The 23544-nt window shown below is 43.1% G+C and overlaps 1 protein-coding gene across 1 annotated transcript in view; it reads left to right on the forward strand.

Moving 5' to 3' along the window:
• The window catches only part of nek6 (NIMA related kinase 6), an 82881-nt gene that overhangs the window by 47737 nt on the left and 11600 nt on the right, over nt 1–23544 (forward strand). The window contains exons 7-8 of the mRNA XM_062959498.1: nt 1692–1799; nt 13058–13152. Coding sequence (XP_062815568.1) covers nt 1692–1799; nt 13058–13152 — 203 coding nt within the window. The remainder of the gene's footprint in view (nt 1–1691; nt 1800–13057; nt 13153–23544) is intronic.

The raw sequence follows: 23544 nt of genomic DNA on the forward strand, positions 1-23544 counted from the left end.
AAGAGAAGAAGAGACCCCTTGTGCTGTGGGGGCCGGATAAATGGCCCCCGGGCCTTAGTTTGGGGACCCCTGGTTCAGGTGGAATCTCCTTCCCTGTCATTCGAACCCGTTACTCCGAGTTTTGGTTTCCAAGCCTGCTCCCTCTTCCTTAGGACGATCTTTCACTCTCATGTCTCCTCTCCACCTTCTCTTCTGAGGCTAAATGGACACAGCTCTTCGAGACGCTCCTCAGAGGGATCATTCATGGTCTCCAGACCAATGGGATTTTGAGCTGCATCAAAAGGAGTCTTGTGTCTGCGAAGTCCTGGTGCCTCTCTCTTCTGCTTTGGTCAGACCTCCTTACCTGGAATCACACTGTGTCCAATTCTGGGCACCACGATTTAAGAGCGACATTGACTCTTAAGCTGGAAGAGGGCGACTCAAAGGATCCAAGATCTGGAGACCATGAATGATCCCTCTGAGGAGCGTCTTGAAGAGCTGGGTCTGTTTAGGCTCAGGAGAGAAGGTGGAGAGGAGACTTGAGAGTGAGAAGGTGGAGAGAAGAAAGGTGGAGAGAAGGTGGAGAGAAGATAGGAGACGGGTATAAATATGGGAAAAGGTTGTTGAAGTGGGAATGGTTGCATATAGAGTTGTTTAAATGTAATTGAGTTATAGTGATGCAATGTGAGCTGGAGATTGCATCATGCACTGTCTGCTGTCCACTATGCCAGTGTGTAAAGAGTTAACTGTGTATTGCATCAGACAGCAGAGGTGGTTATAAATAGCTCCCTGTGTTATCTGTTCGTTCTCTGCTCTCTGCCTCTCTGCCCTCTGTCTGTATATATCGTCTTGAGAGTTTTCCGTTTGTTAGTAAACCTTTTATAGATAGCCAAATAGGCTTCAGCCTCGTTATTGGTGCCAGTGATTCTTCGTTGATCTTCTGCTGCATGTGTGCTTATCCAAACTGCGTGCTCTGACAAAGGTGTCATAAGGAAGAGGGAGCAGGCTTGGAGACTTGTACTCAAATAATAGGAAAGGAGATTTCACCTGAACATGAGGAAGAACTTCCCGACTGTAAGCAGCTGTTCAGCAGTGGAACTCTCTGCCTCAGGAGTCTGGTAAACACCCCTTCTTTGGCTGGATGGTCACCTGTTAGAGGGGCTTTGGTTGTGGTTGGACTGGATGGCCCTTGGAGGTCTCTTCCACCTCTGTGATCCTCTTCTCCCCTTTCAACTGCACCGTCGAATGTTCTGAAAGGGAAACACTTTGGGCGCCGTACAAATGTGCAGCGACAGAACAGATGCTCGTCCTGCTGCTGTTCCCCAACTTGTCATCCTCGCACGACAGAGCAGACGTTTTGCTGAATCCGGCTCTTTCAAGATTCCTTGTGCGGTGCGGCATCAAAGGGGTTTGCCTTTCATCCCATTGTAAACAGCACCGCGGACCCCGCGAGGCAGGCAGGCGAGGCGGTTGTTTTGTTGTGTTTTTTCTGTTCCTTTCCCACAATCCCTCCTGGCTAGGACATCTCATAGGGCAGTTTCTCAAATTAAGAACTTGAATCGTGGTCTTACGGTGAACCCAGACACAGTTATCAGAGTTCTCGACTCACGTGGCAGGAGATGGTGGTTTATCTGTGGGAAGAGGCTTTGCGCCAACACACTTTACTTGTGGCTTTGACCGTTTGTTTGTTTCTCTCTGTTTCTGTCTTCCAGACATCAAGCCGGCCAATGTGTTCATAACAGCTACTGGAGTTGTGAAGCTGGGAGACCTCGGTCTGGGACGCTTCTTCAGCTCTAAAACCACTGCTGCACATTCCTTAGGTAAACCTGCCTGAAATGCTAACTCTGCTGAAGTTATGCCCAAGTACTGCTATCTTGGTGGCCAGGATGTGGATGGACTACAGCTCCCACCATCCTCTGTCAACGCCCTTAAAACCCACTCGTATTTTAAGTTGGTCTAAGCCGGGCTGTGGCGCAGGCTGGTAAACAGCTGCTGCAATAAATCACTCTGACCAGGAGGTCATGAGTTCGAGGCCAGCCCGTGGCGGGGTGAGCACCCGTCAATTAAAAATAAAAAAATAGCCCCTACTCGTTGCTGACCTAGCAACCCGAAAGATAGTTGCATCTATCAAGTAGGAAATAAGGTACCACTTATAAAAGTGGGGAGGCAAGTTTAACTAATTTACAACGTTGGAGTGAGGAAGTGCCATCAGAGTGTGGCCAGAATCGAACATCCCCTCAAGAGAAGGTTAAATTGCCTCTGCGTCTGTCTCTGTCTTGGTTCTATGTGTTTATGGGCATTGAATGTTTGCCCTATATGTACATAATGTGATCCGCCCTGAGTCCCCTTTGGGCTGAGAAGGGCAGAATATAAATACTGCAAATAAATAAATAAATAAATTGGTCAGGATGGGAACGTGTGCCAAATTTGGTCCAGATCCGTCATCACTGGGATTCACATGGTTCACTTGATGTGGTTGGACTATAACACCCATCATCCGCTGTCAATCCCACCAAAAAAACCATGTCTATATTTTAAGTTGGTCCTGATGGGTAGGTGTTTCAGGTTTGGTCCAGATCCATTGTCAGTGGATTCACAGAACTGGGCGGACTACAACTCTATCATTCTGTATCAGAATTTAAAGTTGGTCATGATGGATGTGTGTGCAAAGTTTGGTCCATCAGATCTTCGGGTGACACTTCCAAGGTGCACCATGTCTTTCAATAGAGCATGATGGATGTGGTCTGCCACAATTTTTGGAATGTTATAAGATCTCTTATACAGCATTATTTATTCTGACGTTGTCCCAAAGTTGTACATTACTGATAGACTTTTCCCATCCCAGAACATGTTGATTCCATCTCAGTTTCCGGGCAGATGTTGATTCTTCTTAATTGGTGTTAGCAAACATAAGCCTTGTATTAATGGGAACATTTCCTTAGCTTAAAAAAGCCATTGTCTCTGACTAATGTAGACAAGTTCTTTTCCCCCAAAAGTTCAACAATTAATCATTTGTCACAATTCTTATCAATTTGTCAGCAACTTTTAGTTACAGTTCAGCAAGCAGGTAGTTAGTCATTGCAGGCCTTGATATTTTTGAGCAGTGTTGTTTCAGGCCTTAATATTTTTGAACGGTGTCGTTGCGGGCCTTAATATTCTTGAACGGTGTCGTTGCAGGCCTTAATATTTTTGGACGGCGTCGTTGCAGTCCTTAATATTTTTGGTGTCGTTGCAGGCCTTAATATTTTTGAACAATGTTGTTTCAGGCCTTTATATTCTTGAACGGTGTCGTTGCGGGCCTTAATATTTTTGAACAGTGTTGTTTCAGGCCTTAATATTTTGGAACTGTGTCATTGCGGACCTTAATATTCTTGAACAGTGTCATTGCAGGCCTAAATATTTTTGAACGGTGTTGTTTCAGGCCTTAATATTCTTGAACGGTGTCGTTGCAGGCCTTAATATTCTTGAACGGTGTCTCCAAAATTATTTGCTCTCATTCATTCGCCTTTGATTCAGCTCATTCACACCCACACATATAAAGTTTATCAAATCTGCACATCCTTTTTCATCATATTCCTCCGTAAATGCCAAGGAGAGGGGAGCCCGAAGAGACCGGGACGCACCACCGAGAACCCAAAGAGTGTTGGAATGCCAAACGAATGCCCGGGATCTGGTTGATATTTTCACACCGAAAAGGGTCCTTGCTTGGCAACCCAGAATACGTCTCGTTGTGGGTCCTGCCCATCATGAAGGAACTCGCCTTGTTTTATTTGCTTCGCGATGGCAGAGCCCTGCATCCGAAGGCCTGCATTTTGATCAGCGGCGATAAGGAAATGCATATGCGCCGTGCGAGATATGGGATATTTTCCTTTTTTCCGCGTTGCCCTGGCAACCGCCCTGAACCGGCATATCCAAGGCTGCTGACCCATGAATGGAGCGCGGGGCTTATGCAAATGGATCCACCTAATTCTCCCCGTGCCTCCCCCCCTCCCGCGTATTTGCGAACATCAGACTGGCATAAAAGGGCATTCGGCAGTCCCACAACTTGTCTGACAGGTGTACTCCCGGCTCTGGCAGCGCAGACGCCTCCGTGTCAGGAACGGGAGCCATAATTAGAGCAAGGAACAGAATGAACGTCAAACGAATTACCCGGCAGCAGATCATATTTGTCAGGAAGGATTGCATACATAAAAATTAAGTGACAGTACATGCCGGGGTAATGAAAGAAAAATGAAAGATTTGCCCATACGCTCTTCGCCAGATACAAGCGGATGTCTCGGCTCGGCACGACAAATTACAAGGCTGGCTCCGTATTTCTTCACCGCCCGGCTGTGTTCATGAAGCAAGACAGGGTGAGGCCCATTTAAACAAATACCTGACAGCAGGCTGGCAGCAGAAACTTCGGGGCCCATCGCTCCCAGCACACCGGCCTCAGCCTCGCGCTCCACGCTGCCTTCCCGGCACGCTTCCTAAACCCGTTTGTTTATCGTGCCGGAAGCAAACTGAGAATACAGCTCAAAACACACACAAAGTTCAAAACTTGGCATTGTCCTAAAAGTCCTTTGACCAGAAACTGGCCATTGGTGTTGCTGTGAGAAGGTCCTCCATTGTGCATGTCACAGGTTGCATTGTGACCATGCCTCTGTGTCTGTCTAAAACTGAATGTTGTTTGTCTGTTGGCATTGAATGTTTGCCATATATGTGTTCATTGTAATCCGCCCTGAGTCCCCTTCGGGGTGAGAAGGGCGGAATATAAATACTGTAAATAAAATAAATAATAAATTGTGGCCAGTAGTCTGTGGTTTGCTCTCCTCCACACTCGCATGTCGTGGACTCCACTCTGTGGCCCCATTTCTGCATCTTGTAATGCCCGAGCACACTGTTCATCGCCTTCCAAGTCTTCTGTGTCCCCAGAAGGGAATCTCTCATCCAGTCTCAGCCCCTGATTGAGGTTCCGGGTCTTAGCCTGCCACTTTTGGACTCTTGCTTGCTGAGGTGTTTTTACGAATATCTCTCTAGATCAGGGGTCCCCAAACTAAGGCCCGGGGGCCGGATGCGGCCCTCCAAGGTCATTTACCTGGCCCCCGCCCTCAGTTTTATAATATAATATTTTTATATCATTTTTATAATATATTGTATATACATATAATATTGATAATAATATTATAATGTTATACAATATAATATTAATAATACCATATAATAATATTAATTATATGTTATATATCTATATATATATATATATATATATATATATATATATATATATATATATAAAAAAGAGTGATGGCATCAGGGCAGCGGACAAAACAACAAAACTACAGGCCCCCCATCCTCGAAATTTGACAACACAACCCATCATCCACGGCTCTAGGTTGATACAACAAAGGGGAAAGAAAAATAAAGTCCTAATTAGAGGGAGAGGAATAATTGTTTTTATCCAATTGCTGCCAATTACAAGGCTAAGTTCCGCCCACTTGGTCTCCTAGCAACCTACTCAGCCCAGGGGACAGGCAGGGTTAGGCCTCACTTAGGCCTCTTCCACGCATTATCTAATTTGCACTGGATTATATGGCAATGTAGACTCAAGGCCCTTCCACACAGCTATATTACCCATTTATAATCTTATATTTTCCTGACAGATGGCCATCCAGCCTCTACATAATAATGATGAAGATGATGATGATGATGATAATAATAATAATAATAATAATAATAATAATAATAATAATAGAAGCATAGAATCCAAGAGTTTGGAGAGACCCCTAAGGGCCATCCAGCCCAACCCTTTCTACTATGCAGCAGGACACAATCCAAGCATTCACAACACATGGACTTAACGTATAAATACTATACAGTACTACACAGGGACATAGACCCCCCTCTACCCTCACCACTTTCACAGTACACAAACAACCAAATGCATACTAAACATAAAGACAACCATATAACAGACACTCAATACCACCACTACCTCAACAAGTTCTCACCAACACCACCAGACAACGCCACAGCAATGCGTGGCCGGGCATAGCTAGTAACATATAATATTACAGTATAGTGGTATAGTTCAATATAGTAATATATAATGCTAATATTGTGCTATGCTAATAATATAATATATTGTATGTACATACAGCTGCTCTGAGTCCCCTTCGGGGTGAGAAGGGCGGGATATAAATGTAATAAATAAATGTAGTAAATGAATAAATAAATAATTTTAGACTTAGGCTCACCCAAAGTCTGAAATGACTTGAAGGCACACAACAACAACAACAACAACAATCCTAATTCACTTGACTATCTCATTGGCCAGAAGCAGGCCCACACTTCCCATTGAAATCCTGATAGGTTTATGCTGGTTACAATTGTTTTCATTTTTAAATATTGTATTGTTCTTTCATTGTTGTTGTTGTTTTGCACTACAAATAAGACATGTGCAGTGTGCATAGGAATTTGTTCGGGTTTTTTTCTTTTCTTTTTCCAAATGATAATTCGGCCCCTCCACAGTCTGAAGGATTGTGGACCGGCCCTCTGCTTTAAAAGTTTGAGGACCCCTGCTCTAGATCCTAGGAAGCTATTTATTGACTTAAGTAAGTAGTCTGTGTTCCCAGGAGGGAGTCTCTCATCCAGTCTCAACCCCTGATTGAAGTTCCGGGTCTTAGCCTGCCACTTTTGGACTCTTGCTTGCTGAGGTGTTTTTACGAATATCTCTCTAGATCCTAGGAAGCTATTTATTGACTTAAGTAAGTAGTCTGTGTTCCCAGGAGGGAGTCTCTCATCCAGTCTCAGCCCCTGATTGAGGTTCCGGGTCTTAGCCTGCCACTTTTGGACTCTTGCTTGCTGAGGTGTTTTTACGAATATCTCTCTAGATCCTAGGAAGCTATTTATTGACTTAAGTAAGTAGTCTGTGTTCCCAGGAGGGAGTCTCTCATCCAGTCTCAACCCCTGATTGAAGTTCCGGGTCTTAGCCTGCCACTTTTGGACTCTTGCTTGCTGAGGTGTTTTTACGAATATCTCTCTAGATCCTAGGAAGCTATTTATTGAACTTAAGTAAGTAATCTGTGTTCCCAGGAGGGAGTCTCTCATCCAGTCTCAGCCCCTGATTGAGGTTCCGGGTCTTAGCCTGCCACTTTTGGACTCTTGCTTGCTGAGGTGTTTTTACGAATATCTCTGTAGATCCTAGGAAGCTATTTATTGAACTTAAGTAAGTAATCTCCAGGAGGGAGTCTCTCATCCAGTCTCAGCCTCTGATTGAGGTTCCAGGTCTTAGCCTGCCACTTTTGGACTCTTGCTTGCTGAGGTGTTTTTACGAATATCTCTGTAGTTCTTAGGAAGCTATTTATTGACTTAAGTAAGTAGTCTGTGTTCCCAGGAGGGAGTCTCTCCTCCAGTCTCAGCCCCTGATTGAGGTTCCGGGTCTTAGCCTGCCACTTTTGGACTCTTGCTTGCTGAGGTGTTCCTGCGAGTATCTCTGTAGATCTGAGGAAGCTATTGGGCGGTGATGGCATGATCGTCAGCATAGATGAAACTATTATTCCAACTTTCCAGAGACTCTGCATCTCGTGGTGTCCGAGCGCATCCTGTTTGTCGCCCTCCAAGTCGCCTCGTCTTCTGTGTCCCCAGGAGGGAGTCTTTCATCCCGCATCAGCCACTGATTGAAGTTCCAGGTTTTAGCCTGCCACTTTTGGACTCTGGCTTGCTGAGGTGCTCCTGCGTAGTGACCGTTCAGTACTACTTTATGAAGCACCCTATTCCTGTCTGGTCTTGGAAGCTGAGCAGGGTCAGGTGTGGTTAATACTTCACTGGGAGACCACCAATGAATCCCGGTTGCTATGAGCTGCATTTTAGATGGTGGAAACGGGCAAATATGTGGTCCGAAGGCACATATTTTCAATTTGATTTGATCCTACGTCAAAGTCTGGGAAGAATGAGATCCATTCTGAATGTACAGCATCGCCTACCGAATGCCCTCTGAACCTCCCCAAACCTGAGCGTGGAGCAAAATGCCACATCCGAGGGCTCCATCCGGAAAGCTTTGTTTTTGGCTCCTCGGTCTGTCCTCCCGCCATCCCGCCATCTCTCTCTCGGCTGGGGGAGCGTTCTGGTTAATAGCCTCCGATTAGCCTCCTCTTGTCAAATTGGCTGATGTGATGCATTGCCGAGCCTTGGCTGATTAAATCGGAAGCCTTGTGCACTTTCCTAGAAGATGCTCATTACAAGAGATTCCCCACTTAATGCCGGACAGGCCGTGAAGACGATGGGACTTGTCAGTCTTTTATCTTGGCACTTAGTTAAAAATTAATGCCTTTTTTGTTCCCTGAAAAGCCTGGAGATCTGTCTGTACGTCTCTTTGCTGACAGTGCCGCCATCTTGGTCGGGAGAGGCACACGGGAGACCCGGTTGGGCCGGTTCTGCTCACGGAGATGGAAACGGAACGAGGAACGCGATGTGCTCATCCATGGCACCAAGAACACTCCTGTCCGGCTTTGATCAAAGCTCGTTTTCAATGGTAGCTTCTAGACATGTCCAAAAAAATCGTTTTGAATCGTATATCGGAATTATTTCGGATTGTTCTTGCTTTTTGATACGCATTCCGAGACATTGTCTCACAGCGTAACAAGCAATGTAATTCAAACCATTCTTGGCCCATTCTCTAATTGTCTCTTAATGTTTCATTATTTCCCCCTCCCCCCCCCATTTTTTTTTACATATTTTTGAAAATATATATATATTTTAAATTTGTTTCTGCAACCTACCTTGAATGGGAGCTTAGCTCAGCCTAACATGGTTCTTTCTCTTAGCAAGGGAATTTCTAGTTTTCAAAGTATCTTTGCACAACTTGCAAGGGCATTGCAAATTTGATGAGCATAGCTCAAGAAATGAGGGCAGGAGAGCCCTGTAAAAGCCCCCCCCCATTTCTTTCTTTCTTTTTTTTGGCGATTGCGCATGCGCGTCCGCCATTTTAGACACATTTCGAATCATTACGAATTTTCGGAAATATCCAAAATTTTTGGGTGAAAAAATCGGAAATACTTTATATATCAAAGCGCTAGCGCCCCCCACTTTAGAAACGAGAATTGAAACATTTTTTTCATCGATCGGACATGCCTAGTAGCTTCATATCAGTGAGACTGAGAATTTCCAAATCCATGGCCATCTACAGAAAGCGGAGTGAGCAATAACCCGTTCCATCCCTTTTTGGGGAACTGCAAGAGGTATGTCATGATGCTCATTGAGTGCTCATCGATGTTGGGTTCCACAGTCTCTTCAGGAGTGGTCACCTGTGGGATGCCCAACCCATCATCAGCCTCCCTGGCATTGTTGACAGACTTGCTGGCATCCCATGAATCCCATGAAACAAGAGCTCCCAGTGCCCGGCCGCTCTGCCAATCTCTTCTGAAGTTTGTGATAGACAACTGAAGCTGTTTGTTTTGGATCCAGCCCAGCAGCCATTGTTTGGGGTTTCGTCGTCATCCTCATCCCAAACGGGCATGGAGATGGAATAATGCAGGATCAGCGTCCAGATCAAGCTCAGGATCAGCATCAGGTTCCCATCTACAATAGAAGAGCTTCATGTTCTTCGTCTCAAGGAACTCAAGATGAGTTTGATGTTCTCCCTCTTGAAGAACTTGAGGGCCATGGAGATGTTCTCCAACTCCATCTGTCAGAAGGTGGGCCGGCCTTGTACTTGTGTTGTGTCTTCTGGCTCAAATGTGGTTTCAGCCACAGTCCGTCGCCCAGATCTGTCTGCAGGTTGGCCATGCGCTTCTGGACACACTTGAGAAGGTGTCCTCCTGGATCTTCTTCCAGGGCTCGTACTCCACCAGGTCCTTCTCCATGGCTTCCTCCTCCTCCTGCTTTGAAGACATGATGATCCTTTCTGAACCTGAACGAGGTGAGACTGGCTTTCCATGGCCACAGGCTGGATTCCTCAAGGAAGCTTGACAGAAAGGCAGAATTTTGGAACGAAGTGCATAGAAATCTTCAGGGTTAGCAAGGAGAAGGTGGTTGCCCTTTTCGGTTGGCCGAGTCACCCTCAATTTCTGGAGGGATCTGCGAAAAGGAGGACAAAGCAGGAAGATAAAGCCAGCAGAGCAATAGACGTGGCCTGGGTCACTTCAGGGCGGCAAGAAGCAACCTCCGCTCCTCAGATATTTTGTGGAGGCATCACAGTCAGTACAGCAATATTCTGCATTTCCCTTAGTACTTGGGCATGTTCAGCCTTAAGCGTCTGAGCCTCACGGTTCAGCGTTGACCTCTGGGAGTAGCCTTTCAAAATGGATTTCGAGTAATGAATTACTTCTGCGGGAGCAGGTTTTATTTCAAACATGGATCCGAGAGCGATGTCCTAATCAGACGTGTTTTTTTCGGAAGGCAAGTGGCGATGGAGCCCGCGAATTCCACCTCCTTCTCAAAAGGATACAGTTAAGGAGGCAGAAGATTTGAAGGCGCGAGTGTCTCGTCCTGTCTCCGCTTAGTATTCTGCCGCCCTGCCTCGTGTCGCTCGGTGTAGTTCGTTAAAAGAAGGGCCGGCTAATGAGCCCCCTAAGCCGGCGTCTGTGCCGTGCAGTCGGGGCAGGCCTGGGTCAAGGGCCGCCTTCGGAGAGAGACCTCGGCCGGGCATTTCATGACGGAGGGAGAGACGGAGGCAGGCATGTTAAGCAGGGTCCTCGCTCGACAAAAAGGTCACCCATCCTCTGCTTTCTCTCTCGCACATTCTCTCCTTTGCTTGGATGCCCTCAAAACATTGCAGCTTTGCATTGGAGCCGATGGGGGTTGGATAATAATTTTCCGAGTGTAAGGAACTCAGGCAGAGGGGAATCTTTTTTCCCTTTCTTCTTCTTATTCACTTTAGATGGTAGCGTAACTTAGTTTAGAATATGTGTGACAGAGGCTTGGATGTTGAAAGAACAATAACAAGTTTATTTCAGGCACAGAGCTTAGTGGTTACAATGTTGCTTCTTAGAGTAACACTTTCTTCAACAGTTGCAAAACTATATTGAGGTGTTCCAAACTTCTTAAAACGCCAGTTCTTTCTCCACTAACAGACTACCTTAAAATAACTCACCAAACTTATTTTATCCCTGATCCCCTAACTTAGGATCAGCGTTCTCTGAGCTTCACCAGAGCCCAGACTAAAATCAACCTTCCCTGTAGTTCTCTGACCACAGACTGACTTGACTTTCTTTTCAAACTCTCTTCTGCCAAATGACAGTTGGCTCCGCCTACGTTTCTATGGCAACCTGCCTCAGAATGCTAAGATGCAATAACTGTGATACTTACCCTTTTAAAACATAAACACACAATTAAACATAACATCTGTAAACCAAATTCATACTTCATTACACGGAGGAGGGCAGAAACTGCCGGGAAAGCCCTTGTTCTTATATTACTAATAATACGATCTACCTGACAGTGGCTTAGCTGAGGGATATATTTCTCCGCACTCTGGATCTTTGGAGAAGAAGGCAATCTAGCATCTCCAGAGCTTCGGTGGGTTGTGTCCAACTTGCCCAATGCCAGGGTGGTAGTGATTGCAGCCCATGCAATGAAAGGATGCAGCTAAACCAGTGGACCGTTGTTAGGTTCTCTTCTTCCAGTTGTGCTGTGGGTAAGTCTTCCCCAAGAAGAAAGCACCAAGACACACGCTGGGTAGATTCCAACAGGTTTTTTTATTGTACAGAATACCAGAATCTTCTCTGTAGCCCATTGATATAGGGGCTCTCACATACCAGAGGGTAATTGAGGTTTTATGGCTGGCATCTGTTCTTTGTCAGCGCTTGCTCTGTGTCCGGAGATGTCAAAGATCGGAGATCATGACATCATGATTGTACCGAATACCAGAATCTTCTCTGTAGCCCATTTATATAGGGGCTCTCACATACCAGAGGGTAATTGAGGTTTTATGCCTGGCCCGTTTTATGGCTGGCATCTGTTCTTTGTCAGCGCTTGCTCTGTGTCCGGAGATGTCACAGATCGGAGATCATGACATCATGATTGTACCGAATACCAGAATCTTCTCTGCAGCCCATTTATATAGGGGCTCTCACATACCAGAGGGTAATTGAGGTTTTATGGCTGGCCTGTTTTATGGCTGGCATCTGTCAGCGCTTGCTCTGTGTCCGGAGATGTCAAAGATCGGAGATCATGACATCATGATTGTACCGAATACCAGAATCTTCTCTGCAGCCCATTTATATAGGGGCTCTCACATACCAGAGGGTAATTGAGGTTTTATGGCTGGCCTGTTTTATGGCTGGCATCTGTTCTTTGTCAGCGCTTGCTCTGTGTCCGGAGATGTCACAGATCGGAGATCATGACAACCGTGGAACACCAGTGGTCTGCAAGACCTAATGGTTCGTGGTCTCACTGTTAGTTACTACACCGTTGCCTCAAAAACCACGTGGCAACGAGAGCGACTGGTCTCGCGAAACCCTCAGCTTTTCATCAGCTCTAGGTTATTAAATATAGTTTCATGTGGGCGAGCAGTTGGCGACTACTGGATGGCATGTTCTGTATCGGAAACTAGAGTTGATGTGGTCTATCCATTGCACCCGAAATAACCAAACCGAATCTAAAGTAGATCAAAAACCGATTCGTAACTATTTTGGTACTAACGTTGGAGAGTGGTCCCTGGTAAAAAAAAAAGGTTGGGAACCACTGAGCTATACTAATGCTACGTCTGATTCTGTTCAGGGTTCAGAGCCATACCGCCATACCCTTACAACTCCTTGAAGTAAGCTGCTAGTAGTGCCAAGCATACCTCATTTTGGAGGCAGACTCGTTGACACCATGACATCCCTCGATTTGAAAAGAGATTTGAAGTGGTGTCGTCGCCATTCAGAAGCAAAACGTTGGTTTTGGTTGCAAATAGAGTCGCTTTTGGCAAAGGTGCACCTCTCAAATGTGTTCTTCAGGCTTGTATGTTAGTATTGATCTATCCGAGCTCTTGTTTTGTACCATGTAATGATTTAATTTGATTTTTTTTTTTGCTCCTGTAGTCTGGTTGTATTACAAATAACATATAATGCATGCACCCAAGGATAATCTTCTTTTCTTGCTTTCCTCCTGACAGTGGGAACACCCTACTATATGTCCCCCGAAAGAATACATGAAAATGGATATAATTTTAAATCGGATATCTGGTCTTTGGGCTGCTTACTGTATGAGGTAAGTGTCTCTTGCTTTTATGTCGACTTGGAGGGTCTGGGAATAATACATCTTGACAGAAGACAAACCCAAAAGTTGCCCAGAGCGGTTGGTTCCCTGATGCCATTCATGTCATTTAAACCACAGAGTCAAGAGTTTCAGCGGCTTAGATTATTAGTGAAGAATCTTCCCTCGGTTTTCCCCGTAATAGGCAGTAAGACCACCTAAAGCTTCAGAGAGCTTCTGTTCAGCCATTTCAAAGCTCCCTGCTTGAGCAGTGATGGCACAATCGTCAGCATAGATTTATTTCGTATCAAAAAATAAATCTATGCCGACGATCGTAATAGGCAGTAAGAGAACCTAAAGCTTCGGAGAACTTCTGTTCCACCATTTCAAAGCTCCCTGCTTGAGCAGTGATGGCACGATCGTCAGCATAGATTTATTTCGTATCATGAAATAAATCTATGCTGACGATCGTAATAGGCAGTAAGAGAACCTAAAGCTTCAGAGAGCTTTTGTTCATGATGGGACTTGGGAGTCTGAAACACCCGGAAGACCAAATGTGGAAAGTGTTGACCTATGGCAATGATGGGCAACCTTTTGCACTTGGTGTGTCAAAATTCACCAAAAAACCTAGCATGACTTGGGTGGTGTGTCACTTCGAGAAAAAAAACCCCATAATTTCGCAATATGTATAGTTTAAAGAACAAAAATGTATAATGGTAATATATAACTATTTAATAAATCAAAAACTATTACCACTATTTCCATGTACAAAAATCTATGCTACCTCTTGCAGTTTCCACGCTGATTTCTCTCTATTCTAGTTTCAGTGTAGTCATGAATAATGAATAATATAATGATAATATAATAGTAGTAAAATGATAATATACAATAATAATAGAATAATAATAGAATGAATACCTATATATATAAAATGGTAATGAAATTTCGGCCTAGGACAAAACAACAAAACTACACATCCCAGAAACACTAAACTTGGCAGCACAACCCCTCATCCATGCCTCTACGTTCATACAACAAAAAGAAAAGAAAAATAAAGTCCCAATTAGAGGGAGAGGAATAATTGTTTTTAGCCAATTGCTGCCAGTTAGAAGGCTAAGCTCAGCCCACTTGGTCTCTTAACAACCCACTCAGCCCAGGGGACAGGCAGAGTTAGGCCTCACTTAGGCCTCTTCCACACTGCCTATAAAATACAGATTATCTGATTTTAACTGGATTATATGGCAGTGCAGACTCAAGGCCCTTCCACACAGCTGTATAACCTGTTTATAATCTTATATTATCTGCTTTGCACTGGATTATCTTGAGTCCACACTGCCATATAATCCACTTCAGTGTGCATTTTATACAGCTGTGTAGAAGGGGCCTCATATAATCCAGTTCTAAGCAGATACTTTATTTCCCATACTACCATACTTCGCCACAGCAACGCGTGGCTGGGCACAGCTAGTATGTATGTGTGTGTGTGTATATATATATATATATATATATATATATATATACACACACACACACACACACACACACACACACACACACATACACAGAGTAGAGTCTCACTTATCCAAGCTAAACGGGCCCGCAGAAGCTTGGATAAGCAAATATCTTGGATAATTGGAGGGATTAAGGAAAAGCCTATTAAACATCAAATTAGGTTATGATTTTACAAATTAAGCACCAAAACATCATGTTAGACAACAAATTATCACGATGTATTGAAAACATTGACTACAAAAATGCTTGGATAATCCAGAACCTTGGATAAGTGAGGCTTGGATAAGTGAGACTCTACTGTCTGTATGTATGTATGTATGTATGTATGTAATGTGCATGAATCCCCTGGAGTAAACAACAAAACCACTGGAACACATCACTCCAAATTTGGCCACAAAAGCCATAGTCATCCAATCAATCTGCATGTGGCAACGTGTCAGCAAAAATGGCCAGGCGTGTCAGTGCTGACACGCGTGTCATAGGATGGCCATCATGACCTATGGTAACTAGCAACCTTGCTTTTTTTTAAGATTTGAGAAAGGAATTGGTTTACGGGGAGTGACCGGAGTCTCCCTGTGAATCCGGGCAAAGGTTGCCTGGGAAGGAAGACATTCCGCATGTCTTTTGTCGGGTGCGCCCTGCGCATGGATGCCTTGCCGGAATGTGTTTGCAGCGCCCTTGCGACTGAGGCCGAGCGGAAGGAAGGCAGGCAGGCGGCTCCCTGCTGGGTGTCGCGAAGGGAAATCTCTCCGATGCGCCCCAGCGCCTTGTGCCTGCCATTCCTGCCGAGAAGGAAGGAAGGAAGGAAGGAGCGCAACCCTCTCGCCAGATGCTTGTTTAACAAGGCAGGCAGCCGTCGGGGCATCGGTGTGTGTGTGTACGTGTGTCCGCACTTCGGTCTGAGCCATCCGGCAGTTCAATAGGTGCTGATTAATTTGTTGGCGGTAGGTGGGAGCCCGCGGAGAAGTCAATGAACACAATCAATGAGCTGCGGGTGGAGGGATTACGTTGCCTTTGGGAGAGCAGCGCGCCGTGACTCTACTCGCCCGCTGCCGGTCTTCCCGGGACTCTGTTGCCACTGACTTCCGGGCAAGTGGAGGCTGCGGCCAGGGCACCCACTCTCCTGAACTATGGCGCACTCGAACAAAATCTGGCTGCCAGTATTAAAAAAAACCTCAAAAATCAGAACAGCAAATAAGAAGCAACACTCTGAAAACAAAGCAGTTCCAGACAGGAATCAATCAGGGGGCTGGTAATGACTCTGAACAAAGGATGCCCCCCAGGCAGGAAGAAGCCAGGAGATGAAGCTATTCTATGCTAATCAAGGTGATTAACTACAACATTCACACTGGTCTCCAACTGACAAAGAGTTCTTCTCCCACCCTGGACTTTAAACCTTCCTTGCTTAGTTTCTCCATATACCTCACCACCTCTGAGGATGCCTGGCATAGATGTGGGCGAAACGTCAGGAGAGAATGCTTCTGGAACATATAGCCCGGAAAACATTATATTATTATCAATATTATGTGGAAATAGAATCATATTCTATGATTCTATGATTCTATTTCCACATAATATTGATAACAATATATTATCAATATTATGTGGAAATAGAATCATATTCTATGATTCTATGATTCTATTTCCACATAATATTGATAACAATATAATGTAATACAATATAATAATAATAATAATAATAATAATAATAATAATAATAATAATAATAATAATGGTATTATAGTTGTATATTTATATCATAGGTAATATTAATAATAATATTGCAATATAGTGGTATATTAGGCTTATATAGTGGTATATAAGGCTTATATTGTGCTGTATTAATAATATATTATATGTACAGTAGAGTATCACTTATCCAACATAAACGGGCCGGCAGAACGTTGGATAATCAAATATCTTGGATAATAAGGAGAGATTAAGGAAAAGCCTATTAAACATTAAATTAGGTTATGATTTTACAAATTAAGCACCAAAACATCATGTTAGACAACAAATTGGACAGAAAAAGTAGTTCAATACATATTTATGTGATGTAGTAATTACTGTATTTACAAATTTAGCACCAAAATATCATGATATATTGAAAACATTGACTACAAAAATGCATTGGATAATCCAGAACGTTGGATAAGTGAATGTTGGATAAGTGAGACTCTACTGTAACTCAATACACAGTAATGCTATGTAGTAATTACTATATTTACGAATTTAGCACCAAAATATCACGATGTATTGCAAACATTGACTATAAAAATGCATTGGATAATCCAGAACGTTGGATAAGTGAATGTTGGATAAGTGAGACTCTATATAACTTGTGAGCCACCCTGAGTCCCCTTCGGGGCGAGAAGGGCGGGATATAAATGTCGCTAATAAATACATAAATAAATAATTTGTAAAATCATAATGTAATTTTATATTTAATAGCCTTCTCCTTAATCCCTCCTTATTATCCAACATATTTGCTTATCCAACGTTCTGCTGGCCCGTTTATGTTGGATAAGTGAGACTGTGTCTGTGGAAAGTCCAGGGCGAGAGAAGAACTCTTTGTCAGTTGGAGGCCAGTGTGAATGTTGTAGTCGATCACCCTCAGTTAGCATTGAATAGCTTCATCTCCTGGCTTCTTCCTGCCTGGGGGCATCCTTTGTTCAGAGTCGTTAGCTGCCCCTGGTTGATTCATGTCTGGAACTCCCCTGTTTTCAGAGTATTGCTTCTTATTTACTGTTCTGATTTTTGAGTTTTTTTTTAATACTAGTAGCCAGATTTTGTTCATTTTCATAGTTTTAAAAAACTCAAAAGACCTGGATGTGGGACCAAGCTTTTGGCCCATCCTAAGATACGGTTGATATAATCTGATGTATTCATTGGATTAATGTGAAATTGAATACAGACTGGCTCTGACTTTTGGCCCAATGCTACTGGCCTTGTTGTAATGGTCACACCGTGTTTTACTGTTTTAAATGGGGTATGATATTGCTTTTTAAGTGTGTTTTTACGATCATTTGTTTTCAGAGCGTTGCTTCTTATTTACGGTCTTTCTTGGCGGAGCGAGGGCTTTGGCATGCCACTCGGAATCCGCTTCCAGCCTTGACATTTACATCTCCCCCGTTCTCTGAATGATTTATATTAAATTTTATCAAAATAGTGGGGAATCCTTCACTGCTCGGGTGTCATCATCGAGATAACGAAAAGTAAGTTTCCCCGCTCCTCGGAAATAGCTGCGAGCGAGGGCTTTGGCCGTCCTAACAAGATAATCAACGTAAACGCAGAGAGCCGAGTGCCTTTTCCCAGACCGGCCGCGGAGCCTGGTGGTCAGTTTGGAAGGACGATCTGGACGCGGCCGAGTAATTGCTCTAATCCAGACGTCAAAGGCAGACTTCGAGGGGGAGACGTGGTTGTCCGCCCCAACCTCTCTTGCCCTCCAGCCCTTCCAGTTGCTCATTGGCTCCCAAAGTGGCCTTTTGCCGGAATGCAGGACCGGCACGTCGTTGCCGCTCTCCTGCCTCTAACACACACGTCTTGACCGGATCTTTAGTCCAATGGGAAAGGAGAGCATGGGTTTTCCTTTTCCGGGGTGCCTTTAGACCAGGGGTCCCCAAACTAAGGCCTGGGGGCCCTCCAAGGTCATTTACCTGACCCCCGCCCTCATTTATAATACAATATTTTTATATCAGTTTTAATAATATAATATACTAGCTGTGCCCGGCCACGCGTTGCTGTGGCAAAGTGGTGGTGGTATTGGTTAAAAATTGTTGTGTAATTTTTATTTGACGTTATTTCCAATTTTTTATTATTTTTATTGTAAGTTATATTTTTATTTATTACATTTTATTATTTTCTTGTATTATTTTAGTTATTTTCTGTTATTATAGTATTTTATTGTATTAATTTTTAGTGTTTTTTATTATTTTTATTGGGTTGCTAGGAGACCAAGTTGGAGGAGCTTAGCCTTCTAACTGGCAGCAATTGGATAAAAGCAATTATTCCTCTCTCTCTAATTAGGACTTTATTTTTCTTTTCTTTTTGTTGTATCAACCTAGAGGCATGGATGATGGGTTGTGTTGTCAAATTTCGAGGTTGGGGGGCCTGTCGTTTTGTTGTTTTGTGGGTCGCCGTGATGCCATCACTCTTTTATATACAGTAGAGTCTCACTAATCCAAGCCTCGCTTATCCAAGCTTCTGGATAATCCAAGCCATTTTTGTAGTCAATGTTTTCAATATATCGTGATATTTTGGTGCTAAATTCGTAAATACAGTAATTACAACATAACATTACTGCATATTGAACTACTTTTTCTGTCAAATTTGTTGTGTAACATGATATTTTGGTGCTTAATTTGTAAAATCATAACCTAATTTAATGTTTAATAGGCTTTTCCTTAATCCCTCCTTATTATCCAAGATATTCGCTTATCCAATCTTCTGCTGGCCCGTTTAGCTTGGATAAGTGAGACTCTACTGTATATAGATTATATATACATATGATATTGATAATATTATCATGTTATACAATGTAATACTAATAATAATACCGTATAATAATATTAATTACATGTTATATCTATATATACAAAAGAGTGATGGAATCCTGGCGACCGCCAAAACAACAAAACTACAGGCCCCCCAACCTCAAAAATTGACAACACAACCCATCATCCACACCTCTAGGTTGATACAACAAATAGAAAAGAAAAATTCTTCTGTCTATATATATATATAAAAGGGTAATGAAATTTCAGCCTAGGACAAAACAACAAAACTACACATCCCAGAAACACTAAACTTGGCAGCACAACCCCTCATCCATGCCTCTGCGTTCATACAACAAAAAGAAAAGAAAAATAAAGTCCTATTTAGAGGGAGAGGAATAATTGTTTTTATCCAATTGCTGCCAGTTAGAAGGCTAAGCTCCGCCCACTTGGTCTCCTAGCAACCCACTCAGCCCAGGGGACAGGCACAGTTAGGCCTCTTCCACACTGCCTATAAAATACAGATTATCTGATTTGAACTGGATTAGATGGCAGTGTAGACTCAAGGCCCTTCCACGCAGCTAATCACCTATTTATAATCTCATATTATCTGCTTTAACTGGATTATCTGGACTCCACACCTTTACCCTTTACCTTAACTACCACCAATTCCTCAATACTTTATTTCCATACCACCATACTTCGCCACAGCAACGCGTGGCCGGGCACAGCTAGTATTACATATAATATTACAGAATAGTGGTGTAGTTCAATATAGTAATATATAATGCTAATATTGTGCTATGCTAATCATATAATATATTGTATGTACATACAGCTGCTCTGAGTCCCTTTTGGGGTGAGAAGGGTGGGGTATAAATGTAGTAAATAAATGTAGTAAATGAATAAATAAATAATTTTAGACTTAGGCTTGCCCAAAGTCTGAAATGACTTGAAGACACACAGCAACAACAACAACAATCCTAATTAACCTGACTATCTCATTGGCCAGAAGCAGGCCCACACTTCCTATTGAAATCCTGATAGGTTTATGTTGGTTAAAATTGTTTTCATTTTTAAATATTGTATTGTTCGTTCGTTGTTGTTGTTGTTGTTGCACTACAAATAAGACATGTGCAGTATGCATAGGAATTTGTTAGTATTTCTTTTTCAAATGATAATTCGGCCCCTCAACACTCTGAAGGATTGTGGACCGGCCCCCTGTTTAAAAGGTTTGAGGACCCCTGATCTAGACCATGTGCCAAGATATCTTGAGCTCTGGTTTCCTTCAAAAGTTGGAGAATTGCACCACTCGGGGACTTGGCTCATGATACCGGCTTTGCCAAACATTAGGGATGAGCAAATCTTCATCTTTAGATCATAAGTCGTATCTAATCTTAAGTTTTGTATATACGAACAGATACTAAGATATTAAGAATCAGAACTCACCCAATAATTTTGCGTTCTGTAATGCTTGGAAGTCAGTCTCATTTTCAGCTCAAGAAAATGAGGCAAAGCCAAAAAGGCTGCCACACTTTTTTGAAATAAGAAGAGAGAAGCTGCCTCTCGCCGGGCGGGATGAGCCGAGTGAGCTGGGAAAGAGGCCGAGAGAGCACAGCATTCTGGGAAATGGAGTTTGGGAAGGCGAAGAGTCCTATGGCGGAAGGCCCTGCCCTGAACTGCATTTCCCAGAATTCTGCTCAGCATCACAAAGTCCCAGTCGGAATAGATCCTTGATGGTTTTTCTCTTTCTTGCATGGAAAAGGGTTGATGCTGAACATTGTATTTTGGAAGAAATTAGGTGTTGGTAGCCTTGCAGTCGTCCAATTACTCGAATTACTTCTAAGCTGTGTTATGTTACCTCTGCACGTGAATAGGAAGGTGTTGATTACCTGCCAAGTTCTTATCCTGCCGAAATATTATCATCTTACTCAAAACAATAGAATAGGTGAGAGAGAGGTGCCTTTTTCACAACACCACCGACTGAGGAGAGGTCAGTTTCTTTAGATCAATTTAGGTTCATAAAATGCAAGCAATTATGAAATAAGACTCCTCTCATTTAAAATAGCAATAAGGCAAAGAAAAAGGAGTCGGCCAGGCCACAACAGCAGTTGATCTGCCCCGACTGGTAGCAAAACGGTTGGAAAAGATCTTCTCCAGCAGGAGTGGATAATACCCACAATTATCCAATCGTGCTTCATTAGGAGGAGGATTACGGCATTGTGTCGGGGCCGCCGGTGACAGCGAGAGTGACGGGAGGCCCTTGAGTGGCGTGGGGGATTAATAAGCAGCTGGGGCTCTCCCCACGGAGGTGGCGGCGGCAGCAGCAACGTCCCCTTTGAAGGCCAGGCTTATTAGAGCCGGGTGCAAATGGGGGGGAAGAACGAGCCCCAACACAACACTCGTTGGAAAGGGACCGACCCCGGGTTTCCCGTGGGCATTTTCGGGTGAGGATTTGAAGGAAGGCAGGCAAATGGGGAGGAAGAGGATGAGAGTCCAGTGGAAGGAAAAAAGGAAGGAAGATGGGCAAGTGGGGTCCTTGAGTCTGTGCTTCCAGTTTTGTTATGTTCGCTTTATTGACCGAATGTTCTGTATGGACATGGCCAGCCCCACAAAGGGGTTGCATCTAGTTCAGTGATGGCCAACCTATGACACGTGTGTTAGCACTGACCCGCCTAGCCATTTTTGCTGACACGCTGACGCATGCAGATTGTTTGGATGACTAATGTCTTTTGTGGCCAAATTTGGTATGATTTGGTCCAGTGGTTTTGTTGTTTACTCCATGGGAATTATGCACATTACATACATACATATATATATATATATATATATATATATACACACACTCACATACAGTAGAGTCTCACTTATCCAAGCTAAACGGGCCGACAGAAGCTTGGATAAGCGAATATCTTGGATAATAAGGAGGGATTAAGGAAAAGCCTATTAAACATCAAATTAAGTTACGATTTTACAAATTAAGCACCAAAACTTCATGTTATACAACAAATTTGACAGAAAAAGTAGTTTAATACGCAGTAATGTTATGTTGTAATTACTGTATTTACGAATTTAGCACCAAAATATCACAATATATTGAAAACATTGACTACAAAAATGGCTTGGATTATCCAGAGGCTTGGATAAGCGAGGCTTGGATAAGTGAGACTCTACCGTATATATATAAAAGGGTAATGGAATCACGGCACCGGACAAAACAACTAAACTAAACGCCCCACAACCTTGAAAATTGAATATAGCTATGCCCGGCCACGCGTTGCTGTGGCGTTGTCTGGTGGTGTTGGTGAGAACTTGTTGAGGTAGTGGTGGTATTGAATGTCTGTTGTATGGTTGTCCTTATGTTTCGTATGCATTTGGTTGTTTGTGTACTGTGAAAGTGGTGAGGGTAGAGGGGGTCTATGTCCCTGTGTAGTATTGTATAGTATTTATACGTTGTCCATGTGTTGTGAATGCTTGGATCGTGTTCCTGCTGCATAGTAGAAAGGGTTGGGCTGGATGGCCCTTAGGGGTATCTCCAAACTCTTGTGCCTGTCCCCTGGGCTGAGTGTGTTGCTAGGAGACCAAGTGGGCGGAGCTTAGCCCTCTAACTGGCAGCAATTGGATAAAAACAATTATTGCTCTCCCTGTAATTAGGACTTTATTTTTCTTTTCTTTTTGTTGTATAAACCTAGAGCCGTGAATGATGGGTTGTGTTGTCAAATTTTGAGGTTGGGGGGCCTGTAGTTTTGTTGTTTTGTCCGCTGCCCTGATGCCATCACTCTTATATATATAACTAGCTGTGCCCGGCCACGCGTTGCTGTGGCAAAGTGGTGGTGGTATTCGTTAAAAATTGTTGTGTAATTTTTATTTGACGTTATTTGTATTTTTAAATTAATTTTATTGTAAGTTATCTTTTTATTTATTATATTTTATTATTGTCTTGTATTATTTTTAGTTATTTTCTCTTATTATAGTATTTTATTGTATTAATCTTTTAGTGTTTTTAATTATTTTTTAGTTTTTTTTATTATTTTTATTGGGTTGTTAGGAGACCAAGTTGGAGGAGCTTAGCCCTCTAACTGGCAGCAATTGGATAAAAGCAATTATTCCTCTCCCTCTAATTAGGACTTTATATTTCTTTTCTTTTTGTTGTATCAACCTAGAGCCGTGGATGATGGGTTGTGTTGTCAAATTTTGAGGTTGGGGGGCCTGTAGTTTTGTTGTTTTGTCCGCTGCTCTGATGCCATCCCTCTTATATATATAATTCTATTATTATTGTAGTATATTATCATATTATTACTATTATGTTATTCATTATTCATGACTACATTGAAACTAGAATAGAGAAAAATCAGCATGGAAACTGCAAGAAGTACCATAGATCGTTGTACATGGAAATAAT

This window comes from Anolis carolinensis, unplaced genomic scaffold (assembly GCF_035594765.1).
Source record: "Anolis carolinensis isolate JA03-04 unplaced genomic scaffold, rAnoCar3.1.pri scaffold_7, whole genome shotgun sequence".
Taxonomy (NCBI): domain Eukaryota; kingdom Metazoa; phylum Chordata; class Lepidosauria; order Squamata; family Dactyloidae; genus Anolis; species Anolis carolinensis.